Genomic DNA, 24574 nt, shown 5'->3' on the forward strand with positions numbered 1-24574 from the left:
TGGACACAGCAAGCTGACAGACCCCGAGCTCTGTCAGCCAGGCAAATGATGATGGCGCCAGGCTTCAAGAGGGAAACTTGTGAGAGGGGCCCCCTGGGTGTGGGCAAACTGCAAGTGACTTTCTGCAAAGGGTGCGGTGGACTGGAGTCACCTGGGCCTACGCCCCCTCCTCCCCTCCTCCGCAGTGTTCCTCTAGCAGCGGGCTTGAGGCTCCATCTGCGGAGGGCTGCTCCACTCCCTCTAACTCACTGTGCCTGTCTCACCGTGAGACCACCGACGGGGGCGGGGTGGGCAGCCTAGGCCGCCAGCAGGCTGCCTCAACGCGGGGATCCACACTCGCTGGGTGTGCAGAGCCTCCCTCCTCCCCGGTTCCACTCCCCTCACTCCTCTTCCTCTCGGTTCTCCCAACCCCTCCGCCTTCCGTGAGTCAACGGCCCCTCCAATCTGCTTTCCCTCAAACTCTGCCTCTTACCCCGTCCCCTCCCCTACCGCCCAGAGCCTCCAGACGAGCCCAACCCTTCCCACCACTACCAGCCCCAAAGCGGACTTTGTGCTTTCTCCATTCCGCGGAACTTTTGTCTATTTTTTACATTCCCTTGTCTTCTCGGACAAGGACGCAGGCAAGCTGTCTTCGGACTGCACAGCCCACCGCCGCTGGTAGGGTGGCGGGGTGGCGGGAAGCGTCCGGACCTGGGTCCCCTGCCTGAGATGGAGACGCGGCACGGCTGCCCCGGGTGCGACGCCGGCGGGGCGACGTCTGCCTTCCCTCTCCTTTCTCGCGGTGGCGTCCCGGCCTGAGGCTTGGGAAAGGACGCGAACTTGACTTTCAACGTGGAGAAGGGCCGATGACTAACCTAGGGAGCGAAAGGTGGCTGCTGGGAGTCGCAGCCGTCGCCGCCCCCGTCCTAGGCTGGAGGGACTGAGGCTCAGGGTCCCAGTCCGCACGCCCGTGCTCCCGCTCCGCTCTCGCACCTTCCGAAACGCAACGGCCTCACGCGGTGCCTTGGAGGGGGCTGCAGGACCCGCCCCGCCGGCCCTCCATCCCGGTCCCGGGAGCGAGCCCCCGGGGGCCTCGCGACGCGGCCGGTGGCTGAGGGTCCCTTCCCCGCCCCCACCCCCGGTTTCTGGCTCCGCGGTCCCCTCCCTTCCCCGCCCGCCCCCGGCGGCTGGCGAGCGCGGTGCAGCATGCGGCAAAGCTCTTTGCATAAATTATGCTCATGACGCAGCAGCTAAAAAAATCCAAGTAGCAGAAGGAGGGAAAAAAGGGGGGAGGGAAAAAGGGGGGGCCGTGGAAGGGGAAAAAGAAGAAAAATATATATACCTGACCGCCCCCCCACCCCAGCTCCCCCTGTCCGCTTCCCCGCCGTCCCGCCCCCGCCCAGCTGCAGCCCGCGGAGTCCCCTCCGGCTCTGTCCATCCCAGGCTGGGGGCCCGGGGGCGGCGGCGGGTCCCGACCGGTTCCCGGGCCGAGCCGAGCCGAGCCAAGCCGCACTGGCTTCTTTGTCTACAGGCGGCGGCCGCCCCGGGCCCCGGCCTCCCGGCCCGGGCTGTGAGATGAATCTCTAATCGGTGGCCACCAGGCACCCGGGGCGAAGGCGGCTCGGGCTCGGGCTCCGGTAAGTAGCGGGGTCCGGGGCGGGGAGGGGTTTGCACGGAGGGGGAGGGGGCCGGGCGGGGGAGGTTTCGGGTTTGGTTAATATGCAATGCCCGTAATTAGCATAATTTATATATTTATGATAAAGAGAAAAAAATGCCGCGGGGCCGGGGCGCCAGGTTGCTGGGCCGGGCGGCCGGGAGCTCTGGGACTGGGACAGCGCGCGGTCGCCCGCTTGGGGCCGGAGAGCCCCGGGCCGCGCCCAAGCCTGTCTGCGGACTGGCGGAGACCCCGGGAGGGGCGGGGGCGGCCGCCAGGTGGACCCCGTAGGAAGCTTGCACCTGGCCCCTCCCCGTTTCTGCTCCTGGAGCCCAGGTAGGGTGCACACCGTAGAGCGCATTCTGCACACAGACCCCGTGGCGACCAGGAGCGGATTCTTGCCCCACGGGAGAACCCGGACGCCTGGGTTCCCAGCGGTTAAGGTCAGCTGAGGCGGCCGAGGCGACCTGTCACAACTCTTATCTGATGACAATACACCAGGAGGGTTGGTGGGACTCGGGATTAGGGACCTGGCGTTGCTGGAAAGGTTGGAGGGTCACCATCGAGCAGAGCATGAGTACTTCATAAATATTTAATAACAATATTATTATTAATAAATCGTCATAATAATGGGCCCTATATATGCTCCCTGGGCACTCTCACCTGGCAAGGCCAAGGGAGCTCCAAGGTGCCTAGTAACCTTCACTTTAGCGTTGGGATCCCTCGTTCAGATATGATTGGAAGCTTAAAACCTGCACAGAATAGCCTCAGCTGCTGGGCAGGGGAAATCAAGCGCAGTCAGGAAGCCTTCCTGGGCGAATGAAAGAAGTTCTTTGCAGAGATTTTAGCCTCATCTGCTCTTCTGTATCCTTGTTCCAAAAGTAGAGGGCTGGCCGTCAGTTGTTCATGGACGCTTCGACCCCTACCCTGGTCTTGGCCGTCCAAGGCAGCCAACACTGATTGACGGGCAGTGCCTTCGGAGGAGTGATTCCATGCAGGGTTCCCTTTGGATTGAAGTCCCGGTGCCCCTGTGCTGTTTCTGTGACCTGGCACTTTGCTATCTGCAGTAGAACTCCATTCATTTGTTCACTGGTCCCACAGAAATACCTACTGTGAGCCACATTCAAAACAATACAGATAGAACTTCCTCTGTCATGGAGTTTTCGCTTCCGTTTAGGGGGACAGGCAGATCATAAACATGAGAGCAAACAAGATAACCCTGCGTGATGTGACGTGTGTGTGAGATGGGCTATTTCTTCTCTTGGAGGCACTACCTGGCCATTAAAAAGTCAGAAAAAAATTGCTCCTCTAAGGGTTTTCTGCATTATTAAGGAACACAAGATTAGATCATTTGCCACTCCCCGGGATTTACTCACGATAAAGTCATAATAATAATCTTTTACATTTTTATAGCACTTTATAATTAAAAACATTTTTTATGCATGCTTATTTCAATTACAAATAATGGCAGCAGCAGTAACAATTACATAATGTTTGCCAGGCCCTGTTCTAAGTGCCTTCCATGAATGTTATCAATTTAATCATCACAATTATCCATGAGACTGGTAGTGTGATTTAGCCCCATTTCACAGATAAGGAAACTGAGACTTAGAGGGTGTTACTTGGGGCAGAAGCAGTACTCAGCTTGGGTCTTCTGCCTTTAAACACCAAGCTCTGGGGGAGATAAGGGAAAAAATAAATAAATAAACACCAAGCTCCTTCTGTGTCAAAATGAAGGACAGTGAGGCCAAAGATGGAGTGATACCCTGGGAGAAACCGGCCAGGGGAAGGAAGGCTTGGGGAGGAGTATGACAGGCACATTAGGATGGGGTAAGTGTGAGCAGGGTTCTCCAGAACCCAGTAGTATTTGAAATCATTTTAGGTAGCCCTAGAAATGGAAATAGGGGCAAAAGATATGAAATAGAACATGTGTTTGAGGGGGAGCGTAGGAAATAGGAGGAGGCCAAGCGATATGATCTGATTCCTACACTATGTTATAGTCATCAGCTCCCTGGTGTGTACCAGGTATTACACGAGGCACTGGGCTATGAGGGTAAGTAAACATGCCTTCTTGGAACTTACAGCCCAGGGAGGGAACACGCCTACTTTTTATTTTTCACATTTTAATTGTCTCCTCCCTTCACCTTGCCTGGGATGAATCAAGTTTGGGCACAAGGGAAAGGGGGCAGAGGGATAAACTAACCCTAACTTTGTCCTTATAAAAGTAGTCGTTACTGTTTGACTAGATATGTCTAAGATTACAGATGGTATGCTGGAAGAGGGGAAATAAAGTTGTTCACTCCTTCCCTATCATTGTCCCTTTCCCTTCCTTCTAGCCCCTGTGTGTGTGCCTAGCCGGCCTACCACCAGCTTGGCAAGCCGCCATCTCTGCCCAGGGCTCCAGGGTCTGAGGGGGAAGGTCTGAAAGCCACCTTTTTCCAGATGTCCCAATCTTTGGGTGCCAGAATAGCCTCTATCAGCCTTCATTCCACTTTCCGAGAGGAGGCAGGGTGTGGTGTGAGGAGGGTAGGGGTCTGGGGCAGGTGGACACCTGTTGAAGTTTGAATTGGCCACTGCCTCTCCTGTGCCCTTGGGAAAGTCACTTGGGCTTTCTCTGTCTCCATTTCCCTGCAGATAAAAATGGGGATCATAATAAGAGCACCATGCTAAGCATGTTGGTTACATGATCTTATACCATCATTATAACAACCCCATCAGGCTTGCCCATTTATTCACCATTTAAAACATAAGGAAATTACACCTCAGAGAGATTAAATCAGCCACCCGAGATCACACAGCTATTTCATGGCTGGGATTTGAAGCCTATCCCTTTACCTCCTTTGATCCTCAACTTTCTCCTTTGTGAAAATGGGGGTAATAATAGCTAATCGTCCTTAGTGTTCTATACAATAATTCTAAGGCAAGCTCTCTTATTACTGATCCCTGAAAAAACAGAGAGGTAACTTGCCCAGCTGTGGACAGTCATACTATTGGTCCAGCTTCAGTTTGTGTTTGCTCTGTGGTCTCATGGGGCTGGTGTCAGAGCTGAATAATAATAGTTCATGTTTATTGAGCCCTTATACAACTTACTACAGCACCATCCACATTTCAGATATGGCGAGGGAAGCATGGAAAGGTCAGGCCTTTGCTTAAGGCTTCCCAGCTAAGAAATGGTGAAACTGAGAGATGAACCTAGGTTCTTAACTGCTATGCTCAATTGAAATGAGATAATGTATGAAAATTTTATAATAGCTACCATTTTCTGAGCACTTATTAAGTGCCAAGCGTTGATCTAAATTTTTTATACGCATTAATTTATTCAATCCTCACAGTAACCCTCCGAAGTAGGTGCTATTACTCTTACTGTTACAGATGAACAACAGAGGCGCTTAAATCATTTGTCCCAAGTCCCATAGCTAGTAAATACCAAAGCTGAGACATGAAAGCAAGCTGTCTAGAGGGTCCTCACTTGTGATACTATGTGTAAAGGGTCTGGGTCCTCATAAACTAGCAGTGATTATTATTCTTCACCAGTTGGGAAGGGAAGTCTGTGTCCTGGGGCCAAAAATGGAGAAGGGGGGGAGGATGTACAGAAAGTCCATCAGGAAATGACAGCTGGAAAGAGGTGGCAGACTGCCTGGAGTCTGGCCATTTAAGAACAGGGCAAGTAGCCCTGGCTGGTGAGGCTCAGTGGACTGAGTGCTGGCCTGTAAACCAAAAGGTCACAGGTTCGATTCCCAGTCAGGGCACGTGACTGGGTTGTGGCCCAGGTTCCCAGTAGGGGATGCACGAGAGGCAACCACACATTGATGTTTCTGCCCCTCTCTTCCTCTCTCCCTTCTAAAGGAAGACCACATGCCCCTCTGTCTAAAAATAAATAAATAAATTCTTTAAAAAGGAAAAAAGAACAGGGCAAGTAATACTTGTGTGCAGAAGAGCATGTGGTGTTCCTTCACACTAATGGGCCAGGTAATAGTGATAAGAAGAGGGGGATTCTGGGCATATTGGAAGGGAGAGCGAACAAAATTTGCTAAAGGAGTAAATGTGAGATAAGAGGGAAGGCAAGGATGAAGCCAAGGTTGTTGGCCTAAGAATCTGGAAGGATAAAGCTTTCATTTACCGAGATGGGGAAAGCTGCATGTAGGTGGAATAGACTTGGGATGGAAATCAGGAGTTTGATTTTCAATTTGTTGATTATGAGATGATATAAGCAACCCGTAGGCCATTGGATATATAAATCTAAAGTTCCCAGATTAGGCCAAACAAGATTTAGATTTGGTGGTTGTCAGTCTGGGGTGGAGGGGAGGAGTGGATTGTCTGCCCCATTTTGCTCAGCCCCAGCTACCGGGTCTGTACCTATCTCCTACTTCCTGTGCTTTGTGGCCTGTTGGAATGGCAGCTCTGCAGAAGGTGAGTGGGTGCACAATTTAAATATCAAAGTGGTGTGGAGCTGAAGATGCTGATGTCTGCAAACAAACTGGCCTGTGAGAATTATACAAAAAAGGTGAAATGTAATTTCCCCTAAAAAAAAATGTGACTTTCTTATCAACTGGATATCAGTAAAACTAATTTCAGCTCAAGCAGCCATTCCTTGGAGTCGACTAACTTCACACAGAGTACCCTCCACCCCGCAAAATGACTGTATATTGGGAAGGTGTTTTACGCCTTGAAAACCTCAGCCACATGAAATGGTAAGGGAGTAAAACCACAGAAATGAGTCTGAGTTAAAAGTCTGGATCCCATATAAGTGCCATTTTCCTGTACATGGCATAAGATTCTTCATACATAAAATTTCATGTCTGAAACACATGCCATTTTAGAACAGAGGGGAAAGGACCACGCAAAACTTCGTGGGGCATCGTTTCTGCGCATCCTCTACCACTCCGTAGGCATCTACCATGACCCTTGGCACACTGTGTTGTCGTTATGTTTTTATTTCCTTGACTCTCATGCGAGGCTGTAGACTTCTTGACGAAGCTGGGGAATGTGTTTTCCCCCTCTCGTATTTCCAACACTCAGCATATAGTACCCCCTGAAATGTTCGTTGAATAAATGAAGGACGAAGCATTTCAGATTTTTTCCTATATGATCTCAGGCTATTTTAGGGGGTTCTGATTTGTTTGAGATTTCCCAGTGGTCCTCTGGCTGTCTTGGAATGTTGCCCTTAGCCTAAAGCAATTCCTAAAGGAGAATGGTAAATAGAACCAGGTCCCTAACTCATCTCGGTCCCCTCCTCTGAAAGACCTGTATGGTCCTGGGCCTCTGGATTTTTAGGTTTTGGCATGTGCCTCAGCACCCGCCGTTCATTCCCCACTGAGGTTGCCTGCATCTTTAGATGTTAGCACAGTAAAGCCTGGGATAAGTGAGCCAGCTGTTAGCCGAGCAAGGTACCCTGCCAGGTTTGCTTCGGGTGTTTTTCAAACTCAGCTCACTGGAGAAAGAAGGCAAAAGAGGAGGCTCTGGGTAGGCTCTGGCTCCCCAACCCCCAGCTTTCACCAGAATTGGCCAAATTATTTTTACATTTTTAAATATTTATTTAAATGTTGTTTTATTTGTCATATTTATTCAAAATACTAAATTTTCATTTTAGAACTTGGTTTATAGAACCAAGCTCTAAACTGACGATTATTAGGATATCTCTCTCTAAGCCAGCGATTTTTCAACCGGTGCGCTGCAAGAATTTGTAAAACATGCAATACCTGACTATTTAGCCAGGGGCACTGACCTCTTTTCCCTTAGATTGTCAAATTAAAAAATGACAATAGCCAACACAACAATAGCCGTTCAGTGTGAATGAATCAAAATTATACTTAATTTTTTTTGTCAGATTGGCAAAAAATATAATATATTTTTTGGTGTGCTACAGAATTTTAGAAATCAGTTTATGTGTGCCATGAGATGAAAAAGGTTGAAAATTGCCACTCTAAGCCTTAGTGTTTTTTTAATCATCTCTTTAAAATGTATACGCATCTTTTTTATTATATGGTGATTCTCACAGATATTCCAGAGAAAAAACTATGACTTAAACACCTATAAGTTTTTCTTCATTTCCGTTATGTTGATAACCCTAGTGGCCTCAGTAGAACTGCGTTTCTTGTTCTCAGCCCCAGCTCCGACCTCGCCACTTCTTCATCAGCAGCAGCCGCAAATGCGACCGGTCACTCTGTGGCCTCTATGTTCTGGCCACTATAGTTTTAGCCTCTGTAGGTCTTCTTTCTCCTGAACCTGCTACACCAGTTTTGCCTTTTCTTCCTTTGATTCTTGTTTGTAAAGATTCTGACTCATAAAATCTATTTGGAGGCCATTGTGTGACCCAGTACCAAGTGACTGAGATTCACAGCATTTGATATTCTGGAAGGTATTTTTCAAATATAGAGATTTTTTTTTAATTCACTGTCTATGTGTTCAAAATTTTCTTAAATTTCAAACTGTTTTTTTATTCTGTTGAAGATGCTGGTTTCTCTGAAAAGTTCTGATTGTTTTCTTCATTCTCTACTTTAAGATGTTGTACCACTCTGTCACAGGGATTAAATGAAGTTCGTATTTTCCTTTATCATTCTCTAAGTGTTGAATTCATAGATTGTTTTCTTGACCTGCTTATACGGGGAGGCGGTGAACTAACGCAGGCCTGTGGGTTAGGTAAAGTCACAGCTGCGTCTGATGGACTGTCCACCTTGGAAATCAAATCTGGGTTCACCTATCCCTGAGCCAGCCTCCGAGAGTACAGCAAACCCACACCAGGGAATGTTACCCAGCTATAAAAAGGGATGAAGTACTGGTACACGTTACAACAGGGATGAACCTTGAAAACACTCTGCTAAGAAGCCAGACACAAAGGGCCATGTATTGTAAGATTCCATTTATATGAAATATGGAGACTAGGAAAACCCATAGATAATAAGCAAAGTAGTAGTAGCCAGGAACTGGGGGGCGGCAGGGAATGGGATTTTGGAGTGGGGTGGGGGGAATGATGAAAATATTCCAGAACTAAATAGTGGTGATGGTTGTACAGGATTGTGAGTTGGTTACAAAAAATGCTTAGCACAGTAAGCACTCAAAATAAAAGTTAATTGCCTACTTTTCTATATGTGTCCAAACCTATTTGTCTCCTCTACTCCTTTTATTTCTGATGACTGTATGGTTTGTGACTCCAGCCAGACAACCTGTTCTTACATGGGTTTCTCCCACTCCTCACTGCATTTGACAGGCTGCTCTGCCACCCGCATGTTGTTCTGCCCTGGTGTGAAAGGCCAGTGTGGGCCTCAGGTCACCGCCATGAAACCACCTGAGTGCTGATTCTGTGGGACCCACCTGCTGAATCAGACGCTCTGGGAATGTTTATTCAGGATGAATCTGGGGCTCTGTATTTTGATAAGTGCTCCAGGTGATGACTGTACACATTCAAGTTTGAGGCTGTTTTAATTTAATGCTGTCTTTACCATCTCCTCCAGGAAGTCTGCTCAGACTCCTCCCCTGAGAAGCACTCTGACACCCAGAATGCTCCTTACCCATGTCTGAGCCTCTGAGTGTCTGGGTCAGAGTTGCCTTGGGCTCTGCTGAGTCTTCTCTCCCAGTAGATGGGGGAACTCCCAGGGACAGATGCCTGCCCCTCTCTTTCCTCTTGTCACCCCAGTTCTTTTGAGTGTAGGTTCTCCTGGGTTGCTGTAGGAAGCAAGACATTTTAGTTTTAAAGCCCTTAGAGTCCTTTCTGTCTACAAATTCTTGAGAGAACTTAGCTTCTCTCTCTTCCTCCCATTCTACTTCTGACTTTTTGAGATGGTATGGAAATTGTATTACTGTGTCATATCAGCCTTTGCTTTTCCCATCCCATTTCACTCCACAGGATGTTCTAGGTGTGGGCCGATCCCCATCCCACCCTGACAAGTGACCATGGATCCAGGAGCTGGCCCAGAGTCATCTCTGACTGTCAATGAGCAGGTACTTTCTGGGGCAGGAAGAGGTGGGGGAGTGAGGGTGATGGAGAAAGGGGTGTCAGAAAGTAGGAAGACCCCACAGAGCCTCTCATTGTCTGTTTCTTACCAAAGTTCATGGTCACTTCACCTGTCCAGGTGTACTTGCCAGGTAGGATTTCTCAGGGTCTACGTTTGGGGATTTAAGCTGTGACTTTAAAAAGTAACATTGAAATATACACACATGCATAAGTTTATGTGGGGAAAGATTTGAATATTGGGTATTTGCTCCTAATTTTTTTCTCTTGTTTATATATATTTTCTAATTTTTCTTCAATGACCATTTATTACTTATGTAATTTTTAAAAGAAGAAAAAAGATTAACAGCTCTTAGAATGTAATGAGCCCTGGCTGGTGTGGCTCAGTGGATTGAGTGCTGGCCTGCGAACCAAAGGGTTGCCAGTTTGATTCCCAGTCAAGGCACATGCTGGAGTTGTGGGCCAGGTCCCCAGTAGGGGTGAGCGAGAGGCAACCACACACTGATGTTTCTCTCCCTCCCTTCTCCTCTCTAAAAATAAATAAATAAAATCTTAAACAAACAAACAAAAAAAGAATGGAATGGGAATGAAGTCCCTCATGGGTCAAGTTTGAGTCAAAAAGGCAATTGCTTCTGGAGGTTTATTTTACTCCAGCTCCCCTAATGGGTCACACTGTCACTTTTTGCAGCAGAGTCTCTGGCTGAATCCAGTTTTCAGGCTTAAGGAGAGTGTTGTGGGGGTGGCTTCAGGCACAGGACAAATGCAGGGAGGCCGGACACAGAGCTTTCAACGTACAGAGTGTCCCTGATGTTTGAATGGCCCGATTGGAAGCATTTCAGTGCCGGAGGTGAAGAGCGAGTGCTGGTTGTTTGAGCAGGGGGAGAGGATCCTGTTCTGAGGAGGCCCAGGGGCCTCGCGCATCACTGGGGCACAGAGGCTCCCTTCAAGGTCAGAGCAGGCCCACAGCAGATGGCACAACTGTCACCACAGGCCCACGGGTACAAGCTCCAGTCCAGGGGCATGGGACGAGAGGCTATGTCTTCAGTTAATTTGTAGGGAAGTCTTGGCATTTACCCCAGAATTTTGGAAATAAAGGGATCATGAGCTGAAAAATTTACTCAACATTGTGGAGCATTCATTTTCCACTGCTTTACCTTTTAGGGAACTTCTGTACGGTTTCAAGGGTCGTGCAGCAGGATTCACTTCGTGGCCCAGCTTAAGCTGTGGATACTGTGGTAGAGCCCTCGTTGGCCCACACCGATACCCTAGTAGCCAAACGACATCCTTGCAAGGCTGCAGGATAGACCTTTCACCACTCCCTGAACTGAGTCCAAGAAAGGCAGCAAATGGAAATATCCCCAAGTGGTTTGGCTCCGGGACTTTTTCCAGCTAGTGTCAGGCCCTTCCCCCCGTGCCCCGGGGCCTACTTTCTCCTAGTCTGCAGCTTGCGCCAAGCTCTGGAACTGTCACAGAGCACACAGTCCTTGAGACAGGAAGTCTGCATCCTCAGGTTCCCTTTCCTCTCTAACCCAAACCATACCCAGAGCTCCAGTCCCCAAGGGGGCTCTGTATCGGCCCCTCCTCCAGCAGTGTGCCATCCTCTCTCTGCAGGTCATCGTGATGTCAGGCCATGAGACCATCCGCGTGCTGGAAGTTGGTGTAGATGCCCAGATCCCTGCTGAAGAGGAGGGCAAAGGACTGGAAGCTGTGGCCACCGAGGGCTGTCAGAGTGGAGGCCCTGCTGAAGCCAGTGAACCTGCTGGTGAAGCTGGGCGGGACAACCCAGACTCCTCTGCAGAGGCAACTGGTACGAGGCCGTTGCCCCCACCTGGCTGGGTTCCACTTGGGTCCCTTCCTGTGGTTCCCTGGCACCTAGATGGCTTTAGGGTCTTGTTGTCTTCCTCCCCACTGGACAGCTTTGGCCATGGCCTCTACTTCTGGCCAGCTGCTAGGGCTGCCCTGCACTCCTTGTCCCTAGAACTTTAGTTCTGGTTTCAGTCACTTCCAGATGTAAACTGGGGTGGGTCAGCTAAGAGTATTGAACAAATCTCAGATAGGGCTCCTAGGTCTAAACCAGACCCTTGGGCCCTGTGCAGAGAGGACTAGACCTTCAGGGTCCTGCCAGCCCTTCCGACTTAGTACCTGCTGTAGTAAAGCTGGAAGGTCCCAGAAGCTGGGGATGGGAGGGCATCTTACCTACCCAGGACTAAGGATGTGGGTTAGATAGTACCTTGCAGAATGCCAGCTGGGCTGGTGTGAGATAAGCCTGGTGAGGTTACTTCTACTGTCCTCCAAGGATGAGTTGAGGGCTTGAGCTTGATTCTCTTACACGGGAATGGATATGGCTCATCCATCCACACTGTCTTCCCTAATTACCCGCAGGAGGGCTGTTCTAGAGGCTGGGCTGGTACCAGCACTACTTTCTGGCCATTTCACTGAGGGCACCATTTCAATGAGGAACTTTCCTCATTAACACCTCGCAGAATAGACACCTCCTTTTGCAAGAAGCCTAGGGCCTCCCTTGCCAGTTCCACCAGCACATCAGGATTCGTCACCCCTTGCCTTCTGCTTATCTTCCCTTCCCTAGATTGGAGATCTGGGCTGGTGGGGGTGGGCTAAGAGAGGGAGCCAAGAAGATAGCAAATGAGAATAGACAGGCTTCGGGGAAACAGCAACTTCTCAACCAGGAAACTGGTAGACCTCACATCCATTGCTCTACGTACAGATTAGTGTGTGGACTCATTTGGGACCCTAGTAACCTGGCTTATTCCCCCCCGCCCTTGCCTGGAAATGCACTGCTTCCATGTTGAGGCCAGAATGGGGCCAGGGCCCTGCAGAGCAGGCAGGAAAGACAAGGATTCTTTCTCTCAACCACCCTTCATTCCTTTCCATTGTGGGGGTGAAGCCCTTTTTCAGAAAATTTGAGAGGTTTCCCGGGTTCATCCACAGTGTCTTGACTTCCCTCTTTACCCTTTTAAGGATGTTCCATGTCTCATTTCTTCTGGTGTCTTAATTCTGCTCCTTATCCAAACCTGCTCTTGGAAATAGACCCTAAGTCAACTATTTACACCTTGGCACGAGCGTCTATGGTGGCACGCATCTTCTCCCAGAAGCTGGTATTTCACGAAATAAGTCTTCCACGGAATTTTTCTCTGTAAAGGAATGTTAATTATTGTCAGACAGGCAAGGGACGTTATTTTGATGGCACTTCCTAAGAAGCTGCCGGCTTAGATTGCGGACTTAATGGGACCTTTCTAGATATGCAGTGTTAAGAAGCATTTCCTCTTAAAACAAAACAAAGCTAAGTAATAGAAACCTTTTTCAGGATGAAAAAAAATCTAGTGATTCATGGCACTCTAATTACCACCCAGTCCTTGTCACACGTACACGCTCTTATCGTTGTGGCCACCGAGGGTAGACTGTGGAGTGTGGCGCCGACCACCACACTGTTGCGGATGCCCTTTTCCTTTGTGACTTAGATTCACAAACCTGTTCTGGTTTTGGCCATTGTCAGACTGTCTGCTTTGTTATTGTCATAACCAGCGCTGCTTTGAATGTCTTTGTATTGGTCCTTTGAATATTTTTTTCCTTTGAGGTATAGTCCACTCAAATTCCTTTTGAAGAGAAATTAATTATTTATGTAAGAAGAAGTCATCACATGAAAAAGTACAAAATCTTGCTATCAATGAGAGAAAAAGTAATTGGCTATGAGCTACTGCATGCCAGTTAAGCAGGAAAAATCAACAGTGACAAACGCTAAATTGGGGGATGCGGTGGAGGAACAGGTACATTGCTGATGTTTCTGTGGATTAGTCTTTCTGAAAAGCTTTCTAGCAGAAAGTGACAGAGGCTCTAAGTGTATGCAAAATCCTGGACCCCTCAGTCTTACTTTGGAAATATATATATTTTTTAAAGATTTAATTTATTTATTTCTAGAGAGAGGGGAAGGGAGGGAGAAAGAGACGTAGAGAAACATCAGTGTGAGAAAGAAACAGTTGCCTCTTGTACATGTTCCCGCTGGGGACTGAACTCTCAACCCTGGCGTGCACCCTGACTGGGAATCAAAGGACGACACCCAACCAACTCAGCCACGTGGCCAGGGCTGGAAATATATTCTAATAAAACAAATATTTCATTCCTTTGGATTGTAAGCTTTTATCATTCATGTTTATCAGGTTCCTGTTTTTCACTTTCCTTTTTATAGTTGTTTATTATTCGTCATGCAGTGTTTTTTAAATTTTTCTAGGTTCAGATTATCCTTATTTTCTCTGATTTTTTTTTTTAGTAGTAGTTAGAAAAGTATCTCCCCTCCATGGGGGAGAGAAATCTGCCATTTTGTTTTTCTCTTAGCATTTTATAAGGCTTTTGTTGCTGCTTGCTTGTCTCTTTAATTCCTTAAACAGTCTGAATTTTTTAATAATGTCCTATGAACAGCATAGTCCGGAGGTAGCGTGGTGCCTTTCCGGAGTAAAATATGGGCAGGGAACACAGGGCTGGAAGGTGATCTCATTCAGAGGTCCCCACTGGGGCCGTGTGCTGTGTCACAAGGGAGCTTAAAAGAAAAGAGACTGAGAAGTACCAATTGCCGGTTATAAAGACAGCTGCGGGGAAGTAAAGCACAGCATAGGGGATGTAGTCAGTAATGTAGTAACTACATGTGATGTCAGAGGGGGGCTAGACTTCTAGGGGTGATCACTTTGTGAGTTACATAAATGTCTAATCACTATGATGTACACTTGAAACTAATATAATATGGAATGTCAGCTAAAATTGAAAAATAAAAAAAGGAAAAAAGAAAAAAGAGAGGGGAGAGGTAATTGGCCTCCACTCTCAGACATGCAGACTCATTAGGGCCTGGACATCTATGCCCAGCCAGTATTAAGAGGCCACTGATCTGGTCTAATACCCATCACCCAATACCTAGGCTCCCTTTAATGTCTCACCATATATAAAGTTATAACCCTTTTCCTCACTGTGTGGCTTTGAAGAGGCTTCCTCGTGGAGGTCCCCAATACCTGACAAATCAGGGCAGCAAGAGGAGGCTATAAGCTGGATGAAAAGCTTTGGTTCACGGGAAGTTCCTTTAGAAGCTCACTGAAGCAGCTCATCCAGACTTCAGACCTCAGGGACTGGCAGAGGAAAGCTACCTGGCCCGGAGAGCCGCTGTGATCCTGAGTGTGGCAAACGCATGTCCAATTTTCAGGGACTGTCATTTCAAGGACTGCACCCTGCAGAGGCCTTGCCTCTTCCCCGAGCCAGCACCTACATCCAAAAAGGAGCCTGAAGATGGGCTGAGCAATGGCCCAGTTGCTGGATGAGCCGAGGGAAGCTGCTCCCACTGATTTTGTCTGGCCCTTGCCTCCCAGGCACATTCCCTTCAGGCCCCTCTACTGATTATGTGACAGGTTCTCCACAGTGTTCTGTAGAGCCAGGAAGTGAGAGACTGATACCCAGCTGTGCGTAGGCCTGCATTTTCTTCAGCTAAGTGTGGGAAGAAGAGGGCCTACGTTCTAGATCTGGCACAGGCTCTCCAGTCTCCTAGTGTCACTACTAGCAGCATTCGGGAGGCTGCCTTCTGGGCCAGGGAAAGCCAGTGATGGGTCTTGGGTCGTGCAAAAACACAATGTGAGGCTGAGAGTTGCCACTTCAAGCTGCAGACAAGACATTCTAGTCTGGTGACCCCTCTGCTCACACCAGGCTCACTCTTTGTCCTTTCTCTCAATGCCACATGAAGTGAAGTCACTCCCAGAGATCCCTTCGAGCCCTGTCCCCGCTGTCGCCACTTTCAGCCAAGCCCCAAGCCAGCCTCAGGCATCGCAGACCCTGACGCCACTGGCTGTACAAGCTGCCCCCCAGGTAAGAGCCACCCCTGGGACCTGGACAAAGGGCAGTGGGCAGAAGCAAGACATGGGATCTGGCAAATACATGAGGCAGGATAGGGAAGGGGCTATGGCTTGAGGGAGGGAGGGAAGGAGTCCCCTGTTAGGCACCCCGGCCTTTCCCCTGCCCCAGATGAGGCCTGCTAGGAAAAGTAGGTCTGCGTTTGCCAGGCAGTCAACCTCCTAGGGTCCAGCAAGGGCTGTAGAGTTACATTAACTCTTTCATGCCACAGGCCATCTATCTATCTAATGACGGAATGAGTGATACCCTTGTCAGTTCCTCCAGTGGGTGCCTGGAAGAGTTAATGCATCGCTCACAGTCCTCATGGAGAGCCCCGGGGCAGCCCCACAGCACAGTGACCCATCTCCAGGATCCTCCAGGAGAGCCGAGCTCCCTGGACCTTTCACCGTAATCACAGATTTCCAAGGCATTCATCAAGGGTAGCCTCCCTCAGAGCTTCTTGGAAGCCTCTGTGGGCCCTTGACTGTTTGGTTCCATCAGCCCCTGGCCCCTGCTTTCTGGCCATAAAATATTGGTCCTGTGGGTGAGGGCCCAGGGAAGCCTGGGAGGCAGCACTCTGTAGTGGAAGAGGCCCGCGCACCCTTGGCTGTCCCATGAGCAGGGTCAGGTCCTGTCCTTGATTTGGCGGCTTCTCTGAAGGCAGATAGTCTGGTCAGGCACCCCCCTCAAGGTCGAGCCTCCGGCTAGGGCCCGGGCTTGTCTGTTCCCCGCCCTCACGCGGCCTTTCCCCCACTGCCCTCAGAATGCTTTGTTTGTGCTCTACTGGGTCTGAGAGACCCAGTGTTTGCGCTGTCAATGTTGATTTTTTTTTATTTTTTCTTTTCTTTTTGAAATCTTGTTTGCTTTTGCAGGTCTTGACTCAGGAAAACTTAGCCACAGTTCTGACAGGAGTTATGGTTCCAGCAGGGGCAGTTACTCAACCTCTTCTTATCCCCATCAGTATTGCAGGTCAAGTGGCTGGTCAGCAGGGGCTGGCCGTGTGGACAATTCCTACAGCAACCGTGGCTGCCCTCCCAGGACTGACCGCTGCTTCTCCTACGGGGGGAGTTTTCAAGCCACCTTTAGCCAGTCTCCAAGGTAACGGCAACTCTCCCCAGGACTGCACCTGGCCCCCCACCACTCACCACCACCATTCGTGCACATGGGCTTGCCATGTTGGACTCAGAACCCACAGCCCGCCCAGGACGACAGCCCTGGAGTCTGGATCCGGTGTCCCAGGCACCCAGCCAATGAGCTGCTGCAGCACCTTGGGACTCTAGGCCGTGACACTGTGCTGTCCCAGCAGGCCTGTCTTACTTCAGCCAACTGTCTAAGACTGCCCCTCTCCCCCCACGCCAGAACTCACCCTATGACCAGCCTCCTGAGAAGGACTGCAAGAAGACGCAACTTCTGGTTTTGAACCTACACATCTCCAGGCCCAAGGGAGGGGGGATGAGAGATGTTGGCCTGTGCTACCCCCCGCAAGGATCAAGGGAGTCACAGCTGCCTGTCCCCCTGCCCCACTGCCCCAACCCCCTCTCGTTCTTGTGCCAGATCCCTTGGGATTGGAGCTGCTCTGGGCTGCAGCTAGGCATTTGAGCACCTCTGTCTCTGCCTTGCTCCATAGCAGCTGCCGTGCTGAACACCGCTCTCCCGGCACCTGTGCAAGCTGCCCCACCGGTACAGGCCTCCTCGCCCGCCCAGCCCCGGCCACCAGCTCAGCCCCAGACGCTGTTCCAGGCCCCACCGCTGCTGCAGACCACGCCTGCCATTCTACCACAGCCCACTGCTGCCACCGCCGCTGCCCCCACCCCCAAGCCAGTGGACACACCCCAACAGATCACCCTCCAGCCCACAGGCTTTGCGTTTAGCCCAGGAATCGTAAGCTGCTGCCCTCACCCAGGGCTGACCAGGGATGGACTGAATCTTGGGCCAAGGGTAGAACTGACAGGGGAGGAAGGAGGTGGAGTACCAGTCCCCTGAGTATGGCTCTTTTCCAACACATCAGCTGAGATGGGCTCCCTCCGAAGCCTTCTCTTTGCAGCTGCCAGCCCATCCATCCCAGATAACGAGAGCAGACAACCTCTGCTAAGAGGGCTGGGCAAATTCTCCAGAGCCTGAACCACTGGACCAGCCTTGGAGGGTGGGATGATGTCTGGGGATTGCAAACTTGTGAGCTGTCACTATGGTGGAGCTGGAGGCTCACAGCCCACTGCCAGTGTCATCCACTGTGGCTCCTAGTTTGGCAGTGGAGCTGTTAGATGTGACTAGAATCATGTTAACCACTCCAGTCTGGCCCTTCTACCCTCCCAGGCCTGGCCTGAAAGATTAGCCAGAGTTACTCTTCCATGGCTTTGACCCCACCTTTCCTGGCCGACCCCCTGCCATCCCTAGCCCTGGATGCTATTCAGCAGGTGGATGTGGGCCTGCAGTCTACGTTCCCATATATCCGCCCCACATCCCTACCTCCCCACCCCAATGCCTTGAGCCCTCTTCCCTCTGCCTTGGGCTCTTTCTGTCCCCTCCGCCTCTGAGAAAGGCTCTTCCTCCACCCACAGATCAGTGCTGCGTCCCTCGGGGGACAGACCCAGATCCTGGGCTCCCTCACTGCAACTCCAGTCATTGCCAACGCCATTCCCAGCATGCCAGGGATCAGCAGTCAGATCCTCACCAGTGCTCAGGGACAGGCAAGTGGTCAAAGCCAGGGCTGAGGGATGGGGGCTGTGGAGAAGATGGCTAGAGGACCAGGACTCGGGCTGAAGGTCACAGAATCTCAAACAGGGTGTCAGAGTGCTGTTCCCATCTCCTGTGTGGCAGCTCTCTGCTGATACTGAGACCAGGCAGGGGCAGAGCCACTACCTTGCCTGGAGGTAGGTGCCTGCTCTAGTTGAAGTGAATACCTACTTCATTTATAGAGCACTTACTTTGTGGCCGGGGTCTGTGCTAGGTGATTTCTCATACATCATCTCACTTCATTTTGGGTGTAGATCTACTAGGTAAAGACTTTTGTTAACATTTTACAGGGAAGAAGGCTGAGGTTCAGAGAAATTAAGCCACACAGCTAAACTGGGGCAGAGCGGGGTTCCCATCCGGGTCTGTCTGACCCCGCGTGCAGACTCATTCCTGCTTCGTCACAGCTCTGCAGACAGGATAAGGGAAGCAGCCCCCAGACTGAGTCCTGCACTCGACTGAGGAGGAAACTGAGGCCCATAGGGGTTAAGTGATTTGTCTAAGTCCCTTCCCAAGCTAGTGTGGGGATTTGGGGTGGGGGGTGGAGCTGGATACTGCCCTCACACTGAGGGTCCCTGCCTTATTTCCTCCCAGGTTATTGGAACACTCCCGTGGGTAGTGAATTCGGCCAGCGTGGCAGCCCCGGCACCAGCCCAAAGCCTGCAGGTCCAGGCTGTGACCCCCCAGCTGCTGTTGAATGCCCAGGGCCAGGTGATTGCAACCTTGGCCAGCAGCCCCCTGCCTCCACCTGTGGCTGTCCGGAAGCCAAGCACGCCTGAGTCCCCTGCTAAGAGTGAGGTACAGGGGCTGGGGTTGGGGCTGGGGCATCTGGCATGACTGCAGGCAGGACAAGGTTATTCTCTGAAGCCCCTGGGAAAGTGGGACACCTCCCCAAAGTTAGGGAAGGTCCAGGAAAGAAGGCTCACATGAGTCACACGTACTCTGCCCAGGGAAACTGCACACGCCCCAACCCCTACCCGCACACCACACTGACAACTCATCTGTGTGCCCTCAGAGGCGAGTGCCATTCTGAGAAGGCCTGGGAGGAGGCTGTGGAAGTAAGCTGGGCCTTCACCAGCTCCAGGGTGAACAAACTGCTGGAAAAGCCCTGGGAGAGTAGTTCTTCACCCCCTCCCTCTTCCTCCTGCACCCTCCACCCCTCCAGTTCAATTATTGTGGCTTTGATTATTCATTTATTTGTTCATTCTAGGAGCAGTTTTTGAGTGCCTACTGTATCTCAGGTACTGAAGATACAGAGATGAATAAGACTTAGGTAGCTCAGCGTTGGAGACAAGTACAAGGCAGCCTGACAGAGACTACGATGAGGCATTGTAAGGAAACCCAGAGAAGGGTGCTCTCAACAGCCTGCGAAGTTCATTACAAGGCTTCACAGAGAAGGGGCATTGAACTGATCTTAAGGGATGAGTTGGATGAGAGAGTCTTTTACCATTAGGAAATCGCAAGCGTATAGGGTGCAGGGGTTCTCAAACCTGAGTGGGGTTGTTAGAATGCAGACTCCCAGGCCCCGTCCCAGACTTTCTTATTCAGAAGGTCTTGGGTGGGGCCCAAGAATTCCCCTTTATAACCCCTTCTCAGGTGTTGAGGCCCATGGTTCTCAAACGTGGTTGCTGCTTCCCAGCTTTGTGAATGACCTCTTAGCTTCACCTGGAAAGTGGAGGTTACAAGAGGACCAATTGCAGAAGGTTATGAGTATGAAGGACATATCGCACATAGGCAATTAACACTAGTACACAGGAAGAACTTGAAAAATAGTGTTTTATTGTTGTCGCTATTAAGAGCTAGCTAGTGAGAGTTCATGGAAGGGTTTTTAGCAGGAAACGGCTGATTAAAGGTGCATTAAACAATTTCCTGTCAGCAGGCGGAGCCAAGAACTGAACTGTGGTGAGACTTGAGTCCTTATCACCTGTTAGGAGGCAGGCAGCTTCAACAGTTCTAGCGAGAGGCAGGGCACTTGACCTAAGCCTAAGGCCCTGAGAAGCAAGAAGGATTGGACTTGAGAGCTACCAAGAGGTAGAATCCAGAGAAAGGGACCTATCCTAGAAAAATCTGAACTTTTCCAGAAGCTTTTTAAAAGCACAATGCTAAAAATACTAATTTCATATAGTTAGTTTCTTGTGATTATAAATAATACATGATTTTTATAAAAATTCCAAGATTATATGTAGTGTAGAAAAGTAAAAATCCCTTTTAATTCCACCTCTATTTTTTCTTTCCTGGAAATTCATACGTATGTTTTAAAAGAATTATTCCATAAAACCTGGTTTTCCCTTGCCTTTTTGTTTCCACTTAGCGCTATGACCCTGAGCTCGCTCCCTGTCAGCAGTTGAGAGAGATACGTGGCTCTTTTAAATGGCTGCCCAGTGTCTCGTTGTAGGGGGGTCCCAGGCATCATTTGCTTGTTCCCTATTCATGGATGTTTGGGCCTGGGAGGCTCTGAAATCAGGTTCGGTTTCTCCTCTAAGGACAGAGACTTGAGAGCAGTTATCTCAAGGGGGCGCTTGTTGGGGCTTTGACCAAGGGTACTGAACCTTTTGAGCCTCGGACCTGCCTGTGCCACAGGTGGCCATGAGGCTCCAGCTTGGTGGGACAAGTTGCTGTGTGCTTATTTCAGAGGTCATTATCATCGGGTGGGTGGTAAGAAGTAGCTTCTAGTCTTGCTTTTTGCTGGGGCACAGGTGGGAGTGTGGACATCCTGCCTCTTTGTGCCCCTGTCTCTGACCCATGTAGGGGCTCCAACCCCCTGAGCTGGGCAGGTGGGCAGTAGGGGCTTGTTGGCTCTCTTCTCATAGGTGCAGCCCATCCAGCCTACGCCAGCTGTGCCCCCGCCTGCTGTGGTCATCGCCAGCCCAGCCCCAGCAGCCAAGCCATCTGCCTCTGCTCCCATCCCAATTACCTGCTCAGAGACCCCCACTGTCAGCCAGCTGGTGTCCAGTAAGTGGCTCCTGGAGGAGGTTGTGGAGAAGGGGAGAGGCATTTATTTGGACACACTGACCTCTTTGGATGTTGCTCTCCGTATAAATTTACTGGAGTCCAAAGGGGAAGGGCAGACGCGCGATGTCAGGGACTGCCTTTCTTATTCCTGTCGAGCTGGATTCTAGGCATGATGAGAGTAGAGGCTGTTTCTCTGATTAGCCAAGCCATTGACTGTCTCTCCCACGGTCTCTAACCTAGTATCTGACCAGTGTGGATGGCCAGCAAGTGTGCTTGGGGTCCAGGAGTACGGAGAATGGGGAGGGTCAGCAGTTAGAGCTGGAAGAACTTGAAAATAGACCCCTACCTCCAGACAGGTTGGTCCAGGCCCCTTTTCCCCCAGTCTTGTTTGTCTTGGGGACAAGGTTAATGGAGATCTTAAGGGTGCACAGGTGTTTTGCCAAATGTCCCCACCCCTCTGCACCAGGCCAGGCCAATAGGCTAGATAAGCAGTGATGATTATCTGTCCTCTGCACTCACCCCTGGTCCCTTCCTCTGGCCTAGAGCCCCATACCCCAAGTCTGGATGAGGACGGGATCAACTTAGAAGAGATCCGGGAGTTTGCCAAGAACTTTAAGATCCGGCGGCTGTCCCTGGGCCTCACACAGACCCAGGTGGGGCAGGCTCTGACCGCAACAGAAGGCCCGGCCTACAGCCAGTCAGCCATCTGCCGGTGAGTAAGGCTCCTAGGCAAGGCTAGGGCCTGCTCAGGTGCCCAGTACCACTAGGTATTCACAGATACCTACCTGGATATCTGACCTCATTCTTCTGCCTTGCTCCTGCCTTCTTCCAAACGCGGAAGGCTGCTTTAAGGAGAGATGTGGATACTTGGGGGAGCCAAAGACTGATCAGGTCTTCTGAGGGGCCTCTGATATTTATCCTCCAATCCTGAGCATTTCCCGACACATAGTCTTTATCTGGGGTGCCAAGACACTCATCCATTCGGGAATCCTAGAGAGAAAGGAGTACAGCTTGCAAAATTAGTCACAAAGGTGAGGATTTCAGTTCTGACTTGGTTTTCAACTGTGCCCCTACCAGGCTTCTGTCTCCCCGCCTGGTGAGGCATGGCTGGCAGGTGAGGCGGCTGGCTTTCTCTGTTCAGTGTACAGACTGGTGCTGGTGCCGGTACCACAGGAGGGGTAGCAGAGGGTTCCAAACAAGAGTGAGGGCATGGCTCAGGGGTGGCCAGAGGGGCTCGTCGGCCTTCCGGTTCCGCAGCTAGACTGCAGCGACTCAGACTCAGCGCCATGGTGGGCTTTCCGTAGTCACATCCGGACTCCACCAGAAAGAGTAGTCTGACTTAGCGACGCTGCTAGGAGAGGGTAATTGGAGGACAGCACTGATGACACCCATTCGCCATCTCTGGGGGCCTCGCAAGATAACACCTGAAAGGCCCTCCCTTGGTGAAAGTTCTGGAATGGTTGTTCAAGTAGTGGTTGCACTGTTATCACTGCACTCCTGCACTGAGGCCATGGGAATGGTCCCTCCACTATGACCTGGGACCCTGGATAGTCTGAGAAATCTGGGTTTGCCTGGGGCAGCGGAGGGGGGGGCTTGGCAAGGGTGGTGAAGAGCAACAACTCGAGGAGAGTGCTCCCATCCAGCATGGGGGGTAAGACACTCTCACTGTCCCCTCCTGGGCTTGGGTCACCTGCAGGTTCGAGAAGCTGGACATCACGCCCAAGAGTGCCCAGAAGCTGAAGCCGGTGCTGGAGAAGTGGCTGAATGAAGCCGAGCTCCGGAACCAGGAAGGCCAGCAGAACCTGATGGAGTTTGTGGGAGGGGAGCCCTCCAAGAAACGCAAACGCCGCACCTCCTTCACCCCCCAGGCCATAGTGGCTCTCAATGCCTACTTTGAGAAGAACCCACTGCCCACAGGCCAGGAAATAACCGAGATTGCCAAGGAGCTCAACTACGACCGGGAGGTTGTGCGGGTCTGGTTCTGCAATCGGCGCCAGACACTCAAGAACACCAGCAAGCTGAACGTCTTTCAGATCCCTTAGGGCTCAGCCCCCAGCCCTGTGTTCCAGCACTTTGTACTTGTCCCTTGGCACCCTGCTGCAGCCGCGGCCATGACAGCACCTGTCATTCTGCTACCTGTGGCTGTGCTTGTCCCGGATCTTGAGACTCCACCGTGTGCACGTGCGTCAGTGGCCTCCCTCCTGTCCCCCACACATTGCACACCGTGGGGAGGGCAGAGGAGCCCACCGAGAGTGCCAGGCTCTGGCTGGTCCTGCCGAGGGAGGGAATTTGTGGTGTCACTTAAAGAAGCACTTTGCTAACGTGGTTTTTGAAGAGTGCATTCTGCCCTGTCTTGGGGCAGGGCTGTAGCAGCCCCTAAGGACTGGTCATTAGCTCTTGTTTTTGATGGCATTCTCTTCCCACCCTCTCTTCTCTCCTTCCCTGTGTAAGTGTGGCAGGTGTGGCAGTGTGTCCACAGAACCACAAACACCCCCCTTTGCCTGCAGGCACTCTGTCCCCTGAAAGGACCTAAGAGACACAGTTCTGAAAAGTGTGATGTGCTGCTCAGAAGGTCAGACTCAGTGTCTGCCTTGACCTCCAGGTAAGAAGGTTCCACAGCCCTGGGGCCAGAACATGGCACCTCCTCTCCCACCTCTCCCTGGTTCCTATAGAGGAAAATTGCACTAAAGCAGAACCTTTTCTTTTGTAATCCATGTTGGAAGGAAGCAACAGTGAACTCTAGCTGTCCTGGAGTTGACCTGGATCTGTGGTAGGTCAGGAATTTAGTAAATAAGGCCATTCTTCCAGATTTTAATCTAATCTCTATCCGTGACCATCTCCTCCCAGAACAGGGTGGGTTAAGAGAATTTGCAGCCTGGAAAATCTGCTGCCCCAGTAAGAAGGCACCTTGGAGAAAAATGAGGAAAGATATGCTGGCTCTTTCTCTTGTCCTCACATTGTTCCCCAACCCTGGATTGGGGCCTTCTCAGAAGGGGCAAATTAAACAAGAAACTGAACAGCAAGGCCTGGGAGAAAGGCCAACATCCAGAAAGAGCAGATGGCAACCCAGGAAGGTCACTTGTGGAAGGTGACTTAACTCTAACTTTCTTTGTCACTTTAAGCCTTGGATACTGGAGGGGAAATCTTATTTTGTCCAGAGTCTTAGACCCTGTGTTTGAATAAGCAATCCCCCCAGTGCTCCACTGAACCAAGAAGACCCCTGGAGCAGGATGGCTTTTGCCCCTAGAGAGGGTAACCATGACACTTCGGGGGTTGGCAGCTCATCCGAGCGCCTGAGTTTCCCAGCCTCAGTGTGGCTGGATAACTCCTGGAACTCTTCATGTGACTCCAGGAAGTCAGCAAGTACTAAGAGGTTTGCTTAGATGAGCCCAGCCTTGCTGTGTAGACCATCTGTCCAGGGCCATGAGTCA

General features: G+C 50.7%; 1 protein-coding gene and 1 pseudogene across 2 annotated transcripts; one reads left to right on the top strand and one right to left on the bottom strand.

Annotated features, from left to right (window-relative positions):
• Positions 1-277: 277 nt before the first annotated feature.
• POU6F1 (POU class 6 homeobox 1) lies at positions 278-24235 on the top strand. Of its 2 annotated transcripts, none has more exons than XM_053917830.1 (12): positions 278-657; positions 1511-1616; positions 9477-9571; positions 11193-11388; positions 15316-15437; positions 16334-16559; positions 17089-17342; positions 18020-18148; positions 18786-18989; positions 21002-21143; positions 21687-21855; positions 22840-24235. In XM_053917830.1, the coding sequence occupies exons 3-12, from the start codon at positions 9524-9526 to the stop codon at positions 23183-23185; spliced, it is 1836 nt and encodes a 611-aa protein (XP_053773805.1). In that variant the 5' UTR covers positions 278-657; positions 1511-1616; positions 9477-9523; the 3' UTR covers positions 23186-24235. The 2 variants fall into 2 exon arrangements, with proteins under 2 accessions (XP_053773805.1, XP_053773804.1); XM_053917829.1 differs by lacking the exon at positions 278-657 and adding an exon at positions 783-868.
• LOC112318599 (swi5-dependent recombination DNA repair protein 1 homolog pseudogene) lies at positions 7602-9145 on the bottom strand (annotated as a pseudogene).
• Positions 24236-24574: the final 339 nt, after the last annotated feature.

The sequence above is a fragment of the Desmodus rotundus genome, unplaced genomic scaffold, assembly GCF_022682495.2.
Source record: "Desmodus rotundus isolate HL8 unplaced genomic scaffold, HLdesRot8A.1 manual_scaffold_335, whole genome shotgun sequence".
Classification (NCBI taxonomy): Eukaryota; Metazoa; Chordata; class Mammalia; order Chiroptera; family Phyllostomidae; genus Desmodus; species Desmodus rotundus.

Excerpts from the sequence above, each read along its gene's own strand:
- POU6F1 (XM_053917830.1), top strand. The coding sequence starts at position 9,524 with ATGGATCCAGGAGCTGGCCCAGAGTCATCTCTGACTGTCAATGAGCAG. Across the intron at positions 18,149-18,785 it reads TCACCAGTGCTCAGGGACAG|GTTATTGGAACACTCCCGTG; the intron begins GCAAGTGGTCAA and ends ATTTCCTCCCAG. Across the intron at positions 21,144-21,686 it reads TGTCAGCCAGCTGGTGTCCA|AGCCCCATACCCCAAGTCTG; the intron begins GTAAGTGGCTCC and ends CCTCTGGCCTAG.